This window comes from Bombina bombina, chromosome 2 (genome assembly GCF_027579735.1).
Source record: "Bombina bombina isolate aBomBom1 chromosome 2, aBomBom1.pri, whole genome shotgun sequence".
Classification (NCBI taxonomy): Eukaryota; Metazoa; Chordata; class Amphibia; order Anura; family Bombinatoridae; genus Bombina; species Bombina bombina.
Window position 1 is genome coordinate 836732319 of NC_069500.1, and position 20611 is coordinate 836752929.

The 20611-nt window shown below is 40.3% G+C and overlaps 1 protein-coding gene across 1 annotated transcript in view; it reads right to left on the reverse strand.

Moving 5' to 3' along the window:
- Window positions 1-2109: 2109 nt before the first annotated feature.
- The window catches only part of SEMA6B (semaphorin 6B), a 196617-nt gene continuing 178115 nt past the window's right edge, over window positions 2110-20611 (reverse strand). Inside the window, exons 16-17 of the mRNA XM_053703159.1 lie at window positions 7413-7471; window positions 2110-4027 (exon numbers count right to left, since the gene is read on the reverse strand). Of these exons, the coding sequence (XP_053559134.1) occupies window positions 2904-4027; window positions 7413-7471 (1183 nt within the window). The 3' untranslated portion in view covers window positions 2110-2903. The remainder of the gene's footprint in view (window positions 4028-7412; window positions 7472-20611) is intronic.

Genomic DNA, 20611 nt, shown 5'->3' on the forward strand with positions numbered 1-20611 from the left:
ATATAATATGCTACAATTAGTATTTTTGGAAGAACTTCTAAGACTAGTTTTGTTTAATAACTATTTTTTATTTCAAGATACATGGTACATCCAGAATCAGGGGACTGCAATGGGGTCCAATGTTGCCCCCTCATATGCCAACATATTCATGGGTAATTTTGAAGAGAAGTATGTATATGAGAATTCATTATATATAAAATTTGGAGCCACTTGGTGGCATTTTATCAATGGCGTGTTTGGCACGTTGCGGATTACAGAAAGACCAAACGTTGCATACACATGCCCATTTATATAAATGGGTCTGAGGTAGAACATGTGACCAGCTTTAAATTTCTGGGAATCCACATCTCTGAAGACCTGTCCTGGACACTGAACACCTCTACCCTGGTGAAGAAAGCGCAACAGCGACTTTCTGAGAAGGCTGAAGAAAGTTCATCTGTCCCCTCAGATTCTGGTCAATTTTTACTGTTGTACCCCTGAGAGTATTCTCACCAACTGTATCACAGTGTGGTACGGTAACTGTACCAACTTTAACCGGAAGGAACTGCAACGGGTAGTGAAAACTGCCCAGTACATTATCGGTGTTCAGTGACCTCCCATTGAGAATCGCTAGCGCAAACAATGTCTTCGGAGGGCGCGCTGTATCATCAGGGATCCTTCCCATTCCAGACATGGATTTTTTGCTCTCCTACCACCCGGGAGGCGGTATAGGAGTCTGTATGGCAAGAAAGACAGGCTACGGAATAGCTTCTTCCCCAGAGCTGTTACCTTGCTGAACACAAACTCTTAGTGCTAACTTTCAACCCCCTATATTGACTATTTAATCTCATACCTAAACTACCTCAGATTATAATTGCTGCTCATTATTTACACGTATTTAATTTGCTCTATTTATCCTACTTGCTGCTCACTATTTGATCTGCACTTTGCACACTTGCACTATGCTGTCAATTTACTTTTAGCACATAAGGACTTTCACTGTCTGGACTATTGCTCTTGCACATTTACACTTATATTGTATATATTTAATGCATTTTAAGCTATTGTTCCCTATCCATATTTACAATACACAGCTCTCCAATCATTGATATTACATTTTACAATGTATGAACATACATCTAGTTTCCCTTCATTTTTGTAACTTCCAATTGCACAAATGTTTGCACTTTATACTATTTCCTTATATAAAATTGACTTGCTGCTCACTATCGATTTGCACTATGCACTTTTGCACTATGATGCCAATCTACCTCTACTGTGTTGACTACTGCTTTTGCACACATCTCACTTATATTGCACATATCTAATACATTTTAAACTTTATTCACTTATTCATATTTACAATACATTGTTCTTTAATCATCAATATTACATATTTCACAATGTATGTATATACTCTAGGCATTTTTCTTCTTGTAACTACTAATTGCACTAATTGTTGCACCTTATACTACTTCTTGTTATGTTTGGGTTTGATGCTTAACCACATATATATATAAATAAACATACACCGTTCTACCAGGCCCTGGACTTACCTGGCTAAAATTTACCGGGCATGGAGGTCACTTGGGTTGAGAACCACTGTTCTATGCTGCTTTAACATTGCTAAAGATTTGCTGCATCGACAGTTAGTTATAGTGTAAAAATATATCAATATAGATGTTTTTTCTCATTGATCCTATAATTCACCCACTCTAAATGTCCCATGTAACCAACAGTGCTACCCTTATTGTTCCATATAACCCCTCCCTATAGCTGGTCTTCTATATCTCCTTACATATAATACACAATATATATAATTATATATATATATATATATATATATATATATATATATATGCTGTATATATATATATATACACTGTATATATAACTATATAACCCTTCCTTATAAATCATCTTATTGTTCTGTTTTGAACCTTCCTTTAAATATCACATTCAACCTTCCCAATAATTATTACTATGACTAGCCTTTAATTTAGTGAATAGCTTCCTCTAACTCCTCCTAGAGCTACTTATATGTCCTTCCCAGTGTTCCCCATAACATCTCCCTGCATATTTTATTTTGTTGAAGATGCATTTCATAGGTACATGATGTCACACACAGGCTCAGAAGAAAAGTTTATTGTGCAGCGTTTCAGAAACATGCGTAAAATACACGTGTACACGTTACACGCAGTCACGGGAAGGAGAGCAGGAGCAACAATTATATACATAACAGCATCTCCTCCCTGTACCAACCAGGATAGGACAGTGTGTGTGTGTTTTGTATAATATTACAGTTGTGTGATCTATCTAATGTTACTCAATGTTAATGTGAAATGTATGGGAATGTTTATTATATTATAAAGGCAATTTGTGCATATGCTTGAGTAAGTTTGTACTGTAGCTGCAAGATGGTGTATGATGGGAAGAGTTTGGAATATGAATACATGTTGTATAGGGTCCTGCCCTTCCACATTCACACTGCCCCCCTCGTTATACTCACAAACATAAAATTGTCCATACCCTGCTCCAGTCCCATCCACAGAATGTTTATAAAATCATACATTAATAAAACATTTTATCTCAACATATTGTGCTTGGCTGATCAAGGGACTTCACAGAGATCCCCTTCCACTTCTCGTTTAAGGAGACAAACCACTTTTTTTTTATTCAAGTGTATACCCTTTCCATTTAAGAAGAGAAGATAAAAACCTCCCTATCTGAGGCAAGGCAACTTAAACTGAAGTTAGACTTTAAACCACCCCAATATCCTGCAGGATCAGATGCCCATCATCAAAGGATAAGCATCTTCAGAAGGTATGGTTCTACTAACGTATGAGCCATTTTCCCCAACTACCCAATGCTGATATTGTGCTGTGGGGTTCCAGGATATATAGGATGTCCCCAATTCCCACAAGTCACTGAGCTGTTGGGGTTCTTGATATGCCATACTGTAGCATTAGCCTGTAGTCCGAGCCAGGAGTCCCACTCCGGGGCGGTCCTGGTCGCATATACAAGGATTCAGGAGGTCGGGGCCAACTCTCCCCACTGTTAAAAGTCAGATTCCTCTTCAGGTGGGTAGGGCGTGGAGGACTGCCCTGTGTGGGAGGTTGGTAAAACCTCTCACATGTGGGTGCAGACACCACACGTCTGCGCTCACTACAAGACCAAGAGGAAGGGGGCATGTTTGAGGAACGATAACGTGGGTCCTGTCCCTTTGAAGGCTGATAGTGTATTTCATCCCCATGTTGGGGTAAATAACGAGTCTCCTCCCCATGCTGAGGCAAATATCGACTTTCCTCTGCATGCTGGGGTAAATATCGACTTTCCTCTCCATGTGTTGCAAGATAACAAGAATCATCCCCATTCTGGGCCAAGTATCTGCTTTCTTCTCCATGCTGTTGTAATAATCGACTTTCATCCCTATGTTGGGACAAATAGCGGAGATCTTCAGCTTGCTGGGGTAAATACCGACTCTCTTCCCCGTGTAAGGTCATGTAACGTGGTTCTTCTCCATGTGGGGGCAAGTAACGGGTGTCCTCTCCATGAGGGGAAAGGTATCGTGGTTCTTGTGGCTCCTGCCCTCCCTCAGCGGGGAGATGATTAGATGTAAGTGGTGGTGTCTCAGGGTGCAGTAGGATGATTGATGGTTCCCGCAAGGATGTGTTTAGGTAGTCTTGGGGACTAATTCCTCTTTTGTGCTGCTGTGGAGTTTGTTCTGGAGTGGGAGGTATGCCATTATGATCCTTGCTGCGCCCTGGATTCCAGCCATGTTGTATCAGAGAAGTAAGTAGAGGGTCTTGCTCTGGCCGGCCAAGCTCTCCCCCACGACTCACACTTCGAACAGAAGTGCCCTGTATTAGGACAGTGTCTGTCTCTCGATGTCTGCATTGTATCTTCCTACCCCATTGAGAGCTTGCCCAGCATACACCTAACCCAGATAACACAGCTCCCACTAAAAATGCTGCCACCGAGGAAATGACCAACACATTGACAGACACCTCTCCACCTCGTTCCTCCATGAAACTTTGTGTCACCAAACCTAGAAGACAATCATAGGGTCAATGAAAAAGAGGGGTACAGAAATGTCAGGAACACACAAACAAAGACATACAGTTCAATGTATTAATAGTCATGGCAGGTTTTAGAGCAGCTGGATCAAATGACAAAATAAAATAACTAGGTAAGAGGATCAATAAGATATAGCCATAACCAGTTTAACTTATAGCATCAGAAAAGGATAATAGGTTATGGAAAATTGGGAAGACACAAATACATGTATTGCAAGATAGAAGGACACAGCTAGCCTGAAGGTCACAGCCAGGGACATAAGTAGTGATTATAAATTAACCTAAACTAGCAGCATCTGACATTTGCTGCTCCACTGAAATCAAGAATAGTACAAAAAAAACTATAAAATTATAACCATTTCACCCAAGTGCTGAGCCAATTTTGAGTTATTTGCTACCTATATTTAAACCCTATTGTAAGACAAATTTCAGTGAGTGACCCACGCAAATAATATTTTTTTAGCAGGCCCCGGCAGATTCACCATATACCATTATTACATTTATAATTCATGGCATATGAGATAGCTGTGGCAAAAACTGTAATCATGAGTAGCCACTCTTGGGGGTTATAATATAGATTAGAAAGGCCCCATTGTTCAGTAAAGAAATGAAAGCACTTTTTTTTCTTGCAAGGTGTTCCACAGTAATCACCTGACTATACAGAAAAAAATCATAGTTTTTTTTGAGAGAGGGACTTGTCTACTGTAAAATAAACTTTATTAGAGGTCTTTACACATACCAGATTTTTTATTGCACATATAGTGACCCATTCCCAAGTAAATCCTCATGCGTTTTTTCTACTTTATTTTTAAAACATCTGCTGTATGTTATTGCTCCAAGATCATTTGAAAGAGCAGATGATTCTGGATGGTGGTTTGTAGCTGCTATAGAGGCTTGAGGGGTTTGAAGAACCTCCCCTTATCAAGCTTCCTTGCAGCTACACTGAGCTTCCCAGTTCTGCCCCCTTTGTGACATCACCATGTGCATATGTGGTGATGTCACCGGCAATCTCATGAAGCTTGGGAGTGCTTCCCACTAGGTCACCAACTGTTCTCATCCTGTAGTGCTGGGGTTCGCTAAAAACATTGTTTGATCAGCAATCCTACTGCATGACGAAAAGGACTACTCAGGCGCACACAGGCCATGATGTGCATATTAACTATAGCTCATCATGCACATTGAAGGGGTTAATGGATTCGTTGTTAACAATACATGTATATATACTGTATTTTTAGCAAAACATGGGGATAGGCCCACAAAATGATACTTTAAAATCAATCCTATTAACCCTTTCACTACCGGGACATCTAGATAAAAACTTGCCCAAAATACCAGAGCATTTTTAGCATTTTTGCTATCACTCAATTTAAACAGAAATAGAGCCTTGTTTTTTTTTATTTACCTATCATATATATATATATATATATATATATATATATATATATATATATATATATATATATATATTAGTAGACAACCCAGGGTAATAATCTAGGCCCATTTTGGTATATTTAATGCCACCATTTCACCGCCAAATGCCATCAAATAAAAAAATGTGGTACTTTTTTTTCCCAAACTTTGGGGTTCTCACAGAAATTATTTACATACTCCGTGTGCAATCATGCCACAAATGTTTGTAAAAGTTTCTCTGAGATGCCCTTTGCTCAGAAATATCAGATATGGTTTGCCATTGCTTTTTGGTAATTAGAAGGCCACTAATTGCAGCTGCGCACCACACATATTATTCCCGGCAGTAAAGGGGTTAATTAGGTAGCTTAAAAGGTTAATTTTAGTGTAGAGGTTAGCCTCCCACCTGACACTTCCTACCCCCTGATCCCTACCTGATACCTCCCAAACAGCTCTATTCCCTCCCCCACCCCCCACTGGTAACCCCCATCTTAGGTACTGGCAGACAGTCTGTCAATATGAAAATATGAGGCGCTTTTTTTTTTTTATAAAAAATTTTTTAATTTTTTTTTTATATTATTTGCAGTGTAGGATCCCCCTTAGCCCCGAACCACCCTGATCCCTCCCAAACAGCTCTCTAAACCTTCCCCCTCTAACTGATACCCACCATCTTAGGTACTGGCAGCTGTGTTTTTTTAACAACTTTTCTGTAGCATAGTGTCCCCCCACCCATGATCTTTAGTTAGGGGGGCCCCACACCTTCAAATCCCCTTTCCATTAGTGTAGCTGCCCCACGCCTCCCTGTCCCTTTGGTATTTTTTTCTGTAGCATAGGGCCCCTCCCACTTCCTCCCACTCTCTACAGCCTCCCCTGCTGGGCCGGACACCCACCATACAGTGACACTCACTGTCTGTAACGATCAGGCATTTGCCCTCATATGGAGGCTGAGCACTGATTGCGCTCCGGCTCCATTTTCGGGAGCTGTCTCAAGCTTCAGGAGCTCCAGATCTCGGCTGTAACTTAACAGCCAAGATTGCTGGAGCATCCTGAAGTGATGACGTATATATACGTGGTGCGGTAAGATAGCCAAAGTACCGCACAACGTATATATACGTCGCTTTGGGTGAAAGGGTTAAAGCTTTGTGAGGAATAAAATTAGGGGTTTTAGAGCTCTCGATTCAGAATGGGTCCACATTTCTGGAAAGGCCATCTGAACTTGCAATCAATAGTAGCATCACTACAGCGGCCTAGTGGGTAATGTACACTACCTGCTTCATGCTTGGCCCCTTTATGTGCCCCCTGCAGAAAAAAGTTTAAGGAAAGTATATAAATTTGCTTTTGCAATATGGTCGCAGGGTTTCCAAGATGGCTGTTACAGTGTGACTGTGCAAACCCCCCCAACATATTTGTACATGAAGACTGTGCAGGTGCATATGCTCAAATGCAGACTAACCAAGAGTAAAGGATGCCTCATAGTTACAGAGAAGTAGCTCCTTTTTCTTCTATGTGGCTGCAAGCTCAGTTTTTGCAAACAGACAGAAAGACCACTGTTGAAATGGGGGCACTGCCACAGGCTTTGGGGCCTAGTGAAGTCTAGTTTTGCCTTCCAATTGTTTAGTTTATGGAGGATTGTGGCACTTTTCCTCAGCAATGGGTAATGTTTGTGTGAATTATCAGTTGTATTTGTCTTTCTTAAAGACATTTCTAATGTCAGGAAAATATTGTGCATACGTTAAGAGCCCTTACAAGTCCTATTGTCCTTTATATTAATTGTTCCTTCATAACTCTATAATAATAGAGAAAACAATTAAATGTGTGGCAATCCAGTAAGACATGGTAGTCTGTTTCACCATTACAATATTTCTCTATTCAAGATGCATAAATAGGCCATAAGGGACAAAAGTAGATAAAGGTTTACATCTATGTCTGGTAATAAATTCATACACTCACCCTCACAATCTCCAAGCTGAGATGCCCTCTTTCCCCACAAATCTTGTTCAAACTGGGCCCTGAAAATAAAGAAGTTTGACACATTATCCCGAAGGAGATATTGCAAAAACAAATATTATATATATATATATATATACTGTATATATTGTATGTATATATATACATATATATGTATATATATAAATATAAATAAACATATATATATATATATATATATATATATATATATATATATATAAAACAACAGATGAATGTTGCAACTTGAAAGGGTGCTCACAGAGAGAAAAAAACAGACCATAGGGCAGAGACATAGAAAAATAATGGCGCAGTCAGTGTGTAGGTGAGGAATACCTAAGTACAACATCATTGGCATATTAGGTTATAGAGTATACACTTGCATAAAGCACACCTGTATAAAATGAAAACCTGTACATTGGATGCACCAGGATAATAGTCCTGATGTTTATTGATAGAAATGTGAGGATGTCAGTGTCCGTGAGGAGTTGGCAGGATAACTGTTTATGAAAAATAAATTAAATGTGAAGGATAATTTTTGCATTTGTGACATCTCAGAGAGGCCATTTTACAATAATGAACTGAGGGGAGAACAATTTTATATGCTTGTGAGGCAAATTGCAGTCAGACAATATAGCTGTGAGCATTCTGCTTAGCAGCCAGTCAGCAATAAGCCCCCAGGATTCAGTTCTACATCATGATCCTGACCGCTTAAAAATCCAAAGATTTAACTTAAAAATTTAAAATATGGATTATGAAACAACTTGGCAATATACATTATTTATTTTGTCCCCTCTCCATATAATTTAGCTCTAAAAATTGAGGATTTTCTAATTCTCACAACTTGGCATGCATCTTGCTGACATATCAAGGCTCCCAATAACACAAATGGTGGGTGGAATTTGGCTATTGAAACACAATTTCAGTAAAAAGGATGTTAATTTGTTTTAAAAAAACATTTAGATTTGGCTAATATGGTATTCTATAGCAGCACAACATATATCTCTTGTAAGTACAAGATATTTATGTCCCTTAAACCTTTTTTTCAAGAAACAAAATATATTTAACATTTAAATAATAATACGCTGTTTACTGTTCCCTTTAAAGGGATATTAAACACTTCTTGTTTTGTATACAAATTGTGCTTTGTGTCATTCTCCTTTGAGAGGCTAAAAAGCAAAATCTGTAATATTAGGTTTTTAAAATGCTGCATATTGCATAAAACAAGCTATTTAGTCCCCATACTAGTTTACCACTTTCAATTCTAATGGAATTAAAACATTTTTTTATACCTGATGAACTTTTGCCATCTTTTAACCTCATCTACTTTGTAAATATGGGATCCATTTAGGGCTGCCAATTCGGCAATGTTTTCCTGGACACTTATGAGTTAGACATGTGTGAAAAGGAAACATGCACTGCACACCTGGGCTGCGATCCGATATACGGCGCAGGTTTCGTCGCAAGCGTGGAAACCTGCGCCGCCCGTAGTTTCAGCTCGCAACTTGAGCTATCACATATACGGCGCCGTCAGATGCTAAAGTGCCGTAAGTCTGACAAACCAGCAATGTCCAGAAATCTGCGTAAGTACAAATTTCTGGAGTCGCCAGTGACTTACGGCACTTTAGAAACTGCCGCCGCATAAAAAAACCTGACTAAGTTATATAATCTCCAGTTACTGTCTAACACGCCTCCCAAACATAGCCCGACATGTATACCCCTCTATCCTCACTCCTAACAATAAATATATTAACTCCTATATTACCCCGCCGCCAGCTACATTATCTATATTACCCCCTAATCTGAGCCCCCTACACCGCCGCTAGCTACATTAAATGTTTTACCCCCTAATGTGAGCACCCTACCCCGCCGCCACCTACATTAACTATGTTACCCCCTAATATGATCCCCCTACACCGCCACCACCTATTTAAACTATGTTACCCCCTAATATGATCCCCCTACAACGCTGCCACCTACATTAACTATGTTACCACCTAATATGATCCCCCTACACCGCCGCCACCTATTTAAACTATGTTACCCCCTAATATAATCCCCCTACACCGCCCCCACCTACATTAACTATGTTATCCCCTAATATGATCCCCCTACACCGCCGCCACCTATTTAAACTATATTACCCCCTAATATGATCCCCCTACACCGCCGCCACCTATATTAAAATTATTAACCCCTAATCTAATCCCCCTATACCGCTGCCACCTATATTAAATTAATTAACCCCTAATCTAATCCCCCTATACCGCCGCCACCTATATTAAATTAATTAACCCCTTAAATACTAAAATTTCCCTACCACTAAACCTAAGTCTAACCCTACAAATAGCCCTGAAAAGGGCTTTTTGCGTGGCATTGCCCCAAAGTAACCAGCTGTTTTACCAGCCCTTAAAAGGGCTTTTTGCGGGGCATTGTCACAAAGTAATCAGCTCTTTTGCCTGTAATCTAAATCCCCCTATACCGCCGCCACCTATAATAAATGTATTACCCCCTAATCTAATAATAATAATTTTAATATTGGTGGCGGCGGTGTAGGGGGCTCACATAAGGGGTTAATATAGTTTAAATAGGTGGCGGCGGTGTAGGGGGCTCACATTAGGGGTTAATAATTTTAATATAGATGGCGGCGGTGTAGGGGGATTACATTAGGGGTTAATAATTTTAATGTAGGTGGCGACGGTGTAGGGGGCTCACATTAGGGGGTTAGACATTTAATGTAGATAGCGGCGGGGTCCGGGAGCGGCGGTTTAGGGGTTAAACACTTTATTAGGGATGCGGCGGGGGATCGCGGTTGACAGGTAGATAGACATTGCGCATGCGTTAGGTTTTATTTTGCAGCTAGTTTAGGGGGTTACGGGGCTCCAATACACAGTGTAAGGCTTACTACGCCTGCAATTTGTGGCGAGGTGAAAATGGAGTAAGATTTCTCCATTTTCGCCACGTAAGTCCTTACGCTGTATATTGGATACCAAACTGCGCTGGTTTGGTATACCTGTCTATGGGCCAAAAAACTACGGCCGAAGGCAGAAATATACGAGCGTAACTTCTATGTTACGCCGTATATGTGATACCAAACCAGCGCAAAATTTGGCGTCGCCGGCTTTTGCAGGCGACGCTGCATATCGGATCGGGGCCCTGGACAGCACACGAATAGTGACCCTGGACAGCACTATTCATATTCCTCCCTGCACACCCTGGAGCATGTGTAACTCATAAGTGTCCAGGAAAACATGGCCGATTGGCAACCCTAAATCCATTCCAGACAATCAGAAATGCTTTGTGAATGCACTTCATGGGTTTCCACAGACTTTTAAGCTTTAAACCCTAGTCAAAATTCTTTGAAAATCATAAGATAACCCTTTGATCCTATAGTTTTCAAATGCATTTGTGAACCAAAAACAACTCCATATGTTACATGGGGACAAAGTGGCACCAATATACCAATCAATAAGAAAACACTTTTCCGTTAGCTTTTCAAAATATTTTTTAACTTTTCACACTTTTCATTATTCTATACCTAACACATTTGGACCCGCTTCAAGTGTCACTTTTTTCACTGTTGAACTTGCACCTGCTCAGTTTACATATTATTAAACATTTTTTGTGTGCTTGTTTGTTCGTTTTTTAGTGTTTGGAGGTTTATGCATATTAATGATAAAATTACACAAAAACATTAATAGGGACAGTCTAGTCAAAAATAAACTTTCATGATTCAGATAGGGCATGTAATTTTAAACAACTTTTTAATTTACTTTTATCATCAATTTTGCTTTGTTCTCTTGGTATTCTTAGTTGAAAGCTAAACCTAGGTAGGCGGCTCATATGCTAATTTCTTGGCGACCTCTTATCTGAATTCATTTTGACAATTTTCCACAACTAGAGGGCGTTAGTTCATGTGTGCCATATAGATAACATTGCACGTGGAGTTACCTAGTAGTCAGCTAAAATGGATTGGCTAAAATGCAAGTCTGTCAAAAGAACTGAAATAAGGGAGTCTGCAGAGGCTTAGAAACAAGGTAATCACAGAGGTAAAAAGTATATTAATATAACAGTGTTGGTTATGCAAAACTGGGGAAAGGGTAATAAAGGGATTTTCTATCTTTTTAAACAATAAAAATTCTGGTGTAGACTGTCCCTTTAATTGCGCATGCCATATATTAAAATTATTGGTTAGTTGGAAAAAACATAATTTATGCTTACCAGATAAATTCCTTTTCTTCCTGGCAGGAAGAGTCAACAACTTCATTCCTTACTGTTGGGAAATACACCACCTGGCCACCAGGAGGAGGCAAAGACACCCCAGCCAGAGGCTTGAATATCCCTCCCACTTCCCCTATCCCCCAGTCATTCCGCCAAGGGAACAATGAAAAGTAGGAGAAACATCAGGGTATAAAGGTGCCAGAAGAAATAATATAAAAAGGGAGCCACCCATCAAAAAAATGAATTACGGGCGGGGTTGTGAACTCTCCCTGCCAGGAATGAAAGGAATTTATCTGGTAAGCATAAATTATGTTTTCCTTCCATAAGGCAGGGAGAGTCCACGACTTCATTCCTTACTGTTGGGAAAACTATACCCAAGCTCCAGAGGACACTGAATGAATAACGGGAGGGAACAGAAAAAAGAGGCGGACCCTATTCTGAGGTCACCACAGTCTGCAAAACTTTTCTCCCGAAAGCTGCTTCAGTCGAAGCAAACACATACAACTTCAAGGCAAGAACCACATCTAGATTGTGAAGCAAACATTCTTTCGCTGAAGAAGGATTATGGCACAAGGAAGGAACAACAATTTCTTAATTAATGTTACGATCCGACACCACCTTAGGGATGAACCCTAGTTTAGTGCGTAAAACCGCCTTATCAGCATGAAAAAACAGATAAGGGGAGTCACATTGCAAAGTCTCAGAAACTCTGCAGAGGCAATAGCCAACAAAAAAAGAACCTTCCAAGATAACAATTTAATGTCAACAGTATGCATAGGCTCAAACGGAGCCTGTAGCAAAACACTAAGAACAAGATTGAGGCTCCAAGGCGGAGCCCAAGATCTAAACACGGGTCTGATATTAGCCAGAGCCTTAACAAAGGACTGCACATCCGGAAGTTCAGACAATCTTTTGTGCAGTAACACCGACAGGGCCGATATCTGTCCCTTCAGGGAACTAGCAGATAGGCCCTTCTCCAGTCCATCCTGGAGAAAAGATAACATTTTGGCAACCTTAACCTTATGCCAGGAAAAGCCACGTTCTCCATACCAGTACAAGTAAGTCCTCCACACTTTATGGTAGATACGACTAGTAACTGGCTTACGAGCTTGAACCAGAGTGTCGATAACACTCTCAGAGAACCCTCTCTTGGCTAAGACTAAGCGTTCAATCTCCCCGCAGTCAGCCTCAGAGAATCTAGATTTTGATGAACGAAGGAACCCTGTATCAGCAGATCTCTGCGACAAGGTAACCTCCACTGAGGAGATGAGGGCATGACAAAGCAATCAGAATCATAGATGCTCGCTCCTGCTTGATGCGAGCCACCACACGAGAGAGAAGCGGTAATGGAGGGAAAAGATATGAGTCTGAACCTCCATGGTGCTGATAGGGCATCTATCAGTTCCGCCTAAGGATTCCTCAACCTGTACCTGGGTAGTTTGGTATTGAGGCGGGATGCCATGAGATCTATCTCCGGCGTCGTCCACTCGTTGCATATCTCTGCAAACACCTCTGGGTGAAGAGACCATTCCCCTGGGTGAAAGGATTATTGCTGAGGAAGTCTGCTTCCCAGTTGTCCACACCCAGAATGTGGATCTCTGACAGCGTACATTTGTGAGTCTCCGCCCACTCTAGTATCTGAGATACTTCTCTCATCGAGAAAGTTCAGAGTGTGGAACTACACCCAATGGCAATTGCCGAAACGCGTAAGCCAGTTTAGGTGCCAGCCTACTCTGTCTATGTGATACGTTTTTCCATGTAATAATTTTTAAAACTACCAATAAATATTTTTGTTTAATATGAACTGTCCACACCTCTTGATTCTAAATACTTCTCTCATCGCCAAGAAACTTCTCGTCCCCCCCCCCTGATAGTTTATATAGGCAATCAAGGTTATATTGTCTGATTGGAAAATGATAAACTGGGACAAACCCAGAAGGGGCCAAGCCTTCCATTCATTGAAGATTGCCCGGAGTTCCAAAAAACTGATCGAAAGGGAGGACTCCTCCTGAGTCCACAGACCTTTGCCTTCTTGGCAACCAAAACAGCTCCTCAGCCGGAAGGGCTTGCGTTCACAATCTCCCAGGACAGTCTCAGAAAGCATGTGCCTTGGGACAGATGATCTGGAGCCACCAGGAGAGCAAGTCTCTCAACAGGCTGTCCAGCACAATCTGTTGAGACAGATCTGAATAGTCACTGTTCCACTGTCTCCGCATGCATAGTTGTAAGGGTCTGAGATGGAATGATGTCCATGCAGGACACCATGAGTCCAATTACCTCCATACACTGAACCACTGAGCTTGCAACGTCTCTGATCTGTGAGGAATATTCTCATGAATATGGAGTCTATTATAGTTCCCAGAAAATTCACCCTTGTTCTTAAAGTAAGAGAACCCTTTTCCAAGTTTATCTTCCACCCATGTGATCGAAGAAGATTGAGAAGGGACTCTGAATGTTCTTCCACTAGATGAAAATATGGTGCCTGTACTAAGATATCGTCCAGGTAAGACGCTACTGCAATACCTCATGTTCTAGGAATGGCTAGAAGAGCCCCCAGAACCTTTGTAAATATCCTTGGAGCAGTAGCTAGGCCAAACGGAAGAGCTATGAACTGGAAGTGCTGGTCCAGAAAGGCAAACCTCAGGAACTGAAAATGTTCCCTGTGAATCGGGACGTGAAGGTATGCATCCTTCAGGTCAATTGTGGTCATAAACTGTCCTTCCTGAACCAGAGGAAGGATTGACCGTATTGTCTCCATCTTGAAAGAGGGAACACTCAGAAACTTGTTTAGACACTTTAGGTCCAGAATTGGACGAAAAGTTCCCTCCTTCTTGGAACCACGAAAAGGTTTGAATAAAACCACAAACCTCTTTCTGCTGTAGGTACCGGGACAATTACTCCTAGAGAGGAGATATCCCGTACGCAACCTAAGAAGGCAGCCCACTTTTCTGGTCTTGTAGACAGACTGGAGAGTAGTAATCTGCCCCTGGGCGGATGAGACTTGAATCCTATTCTGTATCCTTGAGATACAACCTCCAGGATCCAAGGGTCCTGTACGTCCTGGAACTAGTCTGCCCCCTACTTGATCCAATCCCGGATCGGGGGCCGCCCCCTAATGCCGATTTGTTCTTGGAAGGCTTCTTAGTCTGTTTGGACTTCCAGGAGTGAGTCGGCTTCCAAGTATTCTTGGGCTGCTCGGACTTAGAAGAGGACTGCTGTCGTTGTGACTTGTCAGCACGAAAGAAACGAAAATTAGACAGTTTCCGTCCCTTAGGCCTATTCTTCTTATCCTGCGGTAGGAAGGCACCTTTCCCTCCGGGAACCGTAGAGATAATGGAGTCCAGACCTGGACCGAATAAAATCTTCCCCTTGAAGGGAAGAGAAAGGAGTCTGGATTTAGAAGTCATATCCGCAGACCAAGACTTCAACCAGAGAGCCCAGCGGGCTAGAACCGCAAAGCCAGCAGCCTTTGCATTCATGTGAATAATCTGCATATTCGCATCACAGATGAAGGAGCAATTCTCTGTACTTTAATTCTCTCCTGAATATCCTCGAGGGGAGTCTCCACCTCAATGAGCTCCGACAGAGTGTCGCACCAGTAGGTAGCTGCTCTAGCAACCGCGGCTACAGCTGCCGCCGGTTGAAATAAAAACCCTGTATGTTAAAACATCTTCCTCAGAAAAGTTTCCATTTTCTTATCCATAGGCTCTCTAAAAGAAGAACTATCATCCAGAGGGATAGTAGTATGCTTAGCCAGCATAGAGATAGCACCATCCACCTTAGGGATGGAGCCCCACAAATCGAATTGAGAGTCAGGGACCGGGAATAATTTTTTAAAAGTAGACGAGGGGGGAAAAAGAAGTTCCTACTCTTTCCCATTTGTTACTAATAATGTTCACCATCTTAACTGGCACAGGAAAAGTCAGAGGGACCTTTCTATCTTCATAAACCCTTTCTAATTTAAGGATCTTAGGTAGCCTTTGGAACCTCTAGTGTAGACAGAACCTCCTATAATAAAAAACGCAGATGCTCAATTTTAAATCTAAAGGAGGGTTCCTCCGCTGAAGGAGGTTTAGAAACTGAAGTCTAACTTCACTCATCCTCGGATAGCTGGGATATAGTAGCTAAATCTGACAGATATTTAGATGACTCTAGGTCAGGAGAACTATGTTTAACCTTTCTCTTGCATTTGTTAGAGCGAGGTAAGGAACTCAGGGCCGCAGACACCGCTGATTGTAACTGCGCTGGAAAGTCCGCTGGAAAAAGGCCCCCTCCAGATGGAGGATTAGTTGAGCTGCGGGTAATGTAGAAAGGGTAGTAAATTCTCGGGACCCAGACTCAGAAGGGCTAATAGCGCTATGAGTATTAGCAGGCTTGTCTCCCTTCTTAGACTTTAGAACAGTGTTTAGGCAAATGGAACAAAATTGTGCAGGCGGGCAAACCACAGCCTCCTCACAATATAAACAGGAATTATTAATCAGTACAGAAGGAGCGGAACCTTCTAATGTAGTATCCTCCATAGCTTTGTATATACCCACAGAAGAACAATCAAAAAGAAAGCGCTTTTATTTAAAAAACGGCAACTTAATACTCCCAATGGCTGGGGCACTCACCACCTCCTAGATCCAGACAGCTAACAGTGAAAACGCTCTCCTTAGGAATGATGTCTGCAGCAGGATCTTAGGAAATAAAAGAGACCGCATACGGTCACGTGGTCCGGAAGACAGGACTTCCCCTGCTATGAAAAAGGGCACTAAGCTATTATGAGCTGCGCAACACTACAAAAACTAAAGTGAAACCTGTTTGTTACAAGCCAAAAAAACACAGTCTATGAGCCCACAAAAACTCTTACATTAAGCAGATATAAATCCCCAAGCTGTTCAAATAATCTCCCTGAAGGAGATATTAACCCTTGATCCTATCGAGGTATAGCGTTTTAAAGTATATATAAAAAATGGTCTTACCCTCCAGGATCCATGCTGTAGAACAGACACAGCCTCTCAAGTGTGACAGTCTTGCAGCAGTGCTTCTGACATGGATTTGAGTGTCTAACAGCAAGCAGTGAAACTCGGCAACACTGATTGCTCAGGAGCTGTTAGCAACAGTCTGGATGGGTTCGCAGAAAAACTTTCCCTGCATCTCCAGACTCTAACTTTCATCAATACTCTCACTGAGAGGTTGGCATGATTACTTAAAACTCCAGTCATTTCTTGAAGGGAACATACCCATTACAGGACTCTCCAAATCTTCTGAAAGGCAAAGAATGACTGGGGGATAGGTGAAGTGGGAGGGATATTTAAGCCTTTGGCTGGGGTGTCTTTGCCTCCTCCTAGTGGCCAGGTGTTGTATTTCCAAACAGTAAGGAATGAAGTTGTGGACTCTCCCTGCCTTATGGAAGGAAAACTTCTAACATAATGCTCAGAAATATTTTGCTTTTATGAAGGTCTCTAAAATCCTTGTGAAAAACTTCTTAGATACATGAAACCCAAAAGTTTTCTCTTTCATGATTCTGATACATTATACAATTTTAAACAACTTTCCAATGTACTTCTATAAAAAAAATTGCTTCATTATCTTGGTATCCTTTTTTGAAGGAGCAGCCATGCCCTACTGGGAGCTAGCTGAACACATTGGGCAGCCAACGACAAGAGGCATGTACGTGCAGCCACCTAACAGCAGCTAGCATCCAGTAATGTACGTGCTGCTGCTGAGCCTACTTAGGTATGCTTTTCAACAAAACAGAATAGTACCTTAAAATAAATAAAAGTACCTTAAAATAAATTGGAAAGTTGTTTAAAATTGCATGTTCTATTTTAATTATATAACTTAAATTTTTACTTTACTGTCCATTTAAATTTGAACGTTCTTGTTTCTGTTTCCAAGTGTTTATCTAGATTGTGTTATTTTCTAATTAAAAGGTTTTGGTCATTTGAATGGCAACTATTCTTATGGCTTGATATTACTTTGACATCAATCTTGTTGCTATACTATGTTTTTTTTGGTTGCAAATTGAGACTAATTAGAATGGAGTTTATAGTTAACACCACATCTCTGAAAGGCTTCCCCTTATTTTTACCTGTGTAGTAGGGATTACTTTATGTTTTTATCCCTATAAAACATATATCCTCTACTTTATCCCACTAGACACAAACTTCAAGAACCATTCCAATCTCTTCCACACACAAATTGTAAACTCCATTGCTGTGGTTCCAGTATTACCGTTATAAATACTGAACAATGCTCTTGACGACTCAGTTACCACATATATGACTATTTTAGTGATACGAGTTCTGCATTATTGGTATACACACAAATCTTTATTACCAGTTCCTGAAATAAATTTATAAACAAAAAATATAAAACTGGCGCTGTAGAGGGCAGCTAGGATATATGCTACTACAAATTATAAAGATATATATCTCAAATTAAGCCCCTATGTGGGTGATACAGGACTATAGAAGATTATGCTGAGAACACTAAGATTCACCTAAAAGCACACGTATGTGCAGCAGAAATAAAAACAAGTTGATATAAAAACAAGTAGAGGGCATAAATAAGAATCACAATGTATTTAATATAAGTACAAATGAAAAAGTAACTGACTATTGTCTAAAATACATAAAATACATTAAAAAAGAAACCAGACGCCCAAGACCGCAGGCTAAGGAGCCGCATATCAACACGGAGGTCAAGTTCCTGGGAAGGACACACCAGCTGAAGGAGAAGTGTGTTCAAATAGCCATAATTGTTGTTTTCGATACATCAAGGAGTAAGGTACCTTACGATCATTTTAAACATTGACATTTCATACTTTCAAGCACTTATACAATATTCTAATTAAGTGCACTATTTGTGCTTTGCACAGCACTTTATATCTTTTCACCGGCACTCACTTGATTTGAACATAGGGAGACGTCCCCTCTTTTTAATGTATTTTATGTATTTTAGACAATAGTCATTTACTTTTTCATTTGTACTTCTATTAAATATATTGTGATTCTTATTTATGCCCTCTACTTGTTTTTATATCAACTTATTTTTATTTCTGCTGCACATACGTGTGCTTTTAGGTGCGTTTTAGTGTTCTCAGCATAAGTGTTCTCCTATAGTCCTGTATCACCTATATAGGTCCTTAATTTGAGATATATATCTTTATAATTTGTAGTAGCATATATCCTAGCTGCCCTCTACAGCGCCAGTTTTATATTTTTTGTTTATATCTAATGCTTTGAATTGAACTACTGAGGAGGAGTAGTTTATTAAAAACTTGGCACATAGGATATACTGTCAGCGCCGAATCTCATTTCTATTTTTTCCCTGAAATAAATATATAATTGTCATACAAATCAAAAAAAGGCCCCCCATACCCAGGACGTAGAAAGAGAGGCAGGTGAGGGAATTGTGTGATTTTGGAACTCTGAGTATAAGACCACACTGCTGAACTCGGACCTAGTACCAGGGGACTTCTGTTGGATTAAGTGTGGACACCAAGTGACTATGCTGACATGAATGTTTTTTAATCGGATGTGAGCTCCTTGTATCTTTATAGATTGGCTATAAGCTTTTTTGGCAACAAGACAAAGGAAAATTGCCTGGATAACAGCAGCACTCTAAATTGAGAAGATTGACTACAAAAACATTTAAATAAGTAGTGATCCAAATAATTTAATATAGTTAAGTAACAAAGAAGATGAAGTTGAAAGAAGACAAAAGTCCACCGAGGTCAATCTATTCAGATCCTATCTCATTTACAATACAGAAGTTGCCAAGTGAACTTACATTAAACAATTAGAAAGGTGACCCATTTAACACAAGCAATCATGTCCCTGTATTCTGTTTTTAGCCAGAAATGTATCAACACCATTTTTAAAGTGATCTAAAGTGCTGGCAAGGAGTTTCACAATTTAATTGCTCTTAAAGTTAAAAAAACAATTTAAGGTTTAATCTCATTTCCTCCAGCCTTAAATTGTGTCCTCTTGTCACAAACAACTGCCTTGGAATAAACATCTCTGTAAAGTAATTATGTCAACTCTCAAGTGGCTTTTTTTCTAGATAAAACAGACCCAGTTTGGCTAAACTCTCATAGTTTACATTTTTCATTCCCCTTATTGATTTAGTGGCCCTTCTCTGAACTTTTTCCAAAACTGCAATCCATACTCAAGGTGAGGTCTTACTAGGGATCTATTTGGCGACAGAATTATGCTTTCATCCCTTGCATCTATGCTTTTTTTTTTAATACATGCAAGTATCTAATTAGCCTTAGAAGCTGCTGTCTTGCATTGTGCACGCATTACCTTTATTTTGGCATTTGGAATAAATGTTCTTGCATTTGGTATCCTCATTTATATGGAAAATTGTAGTACCTAAAGTGATGGTAAATCCTAGCTAAGATTTACCAGCACTAATAATAAATGGGACCTTCAGTCATGTGTTTTAAAAAAAGGTATGTTATGCCGCAGCCTCCTTGTTAAACTAATTGTCTCCGGAACACCCACAGCATAACTCTTTTTTTTCACTGAGGTGACTTTTCCTCTCTTAGCCAATTGCAGTGCTAGCCATTAACACAGTGCCGTATGGATAGCGCTGCTATTTGCTGAGAGGTGGAGACATCACCTCATTGAAAAAAAAAAGAGTTATGCCATGGGTGGTCAAAGCTGCTTAATTTAGCAAGGAGGCCGCGGCAAAGAAAACTTACTTTTAACATCTTTTTTAAAACTCATGACTGAAGGTCCCATTTATTTATGGTGCTGGTAAAACCTAGAGTTTTTGACACGCTAGAATTTACCATCACTTTAATTATAGACTATGGGAAAGCTATGTAAACATAGCTGGCAGAGGAAATTTCACTCCCAGTGGAGGAGAGATAAGTAAATAATAATAAAATATTAATTTTCAAAAAATTTTCTCGAAGTGGCCGATTCTAAAAAAAATGCCTAGATGTGATTTTCCACGCCAACACTGGC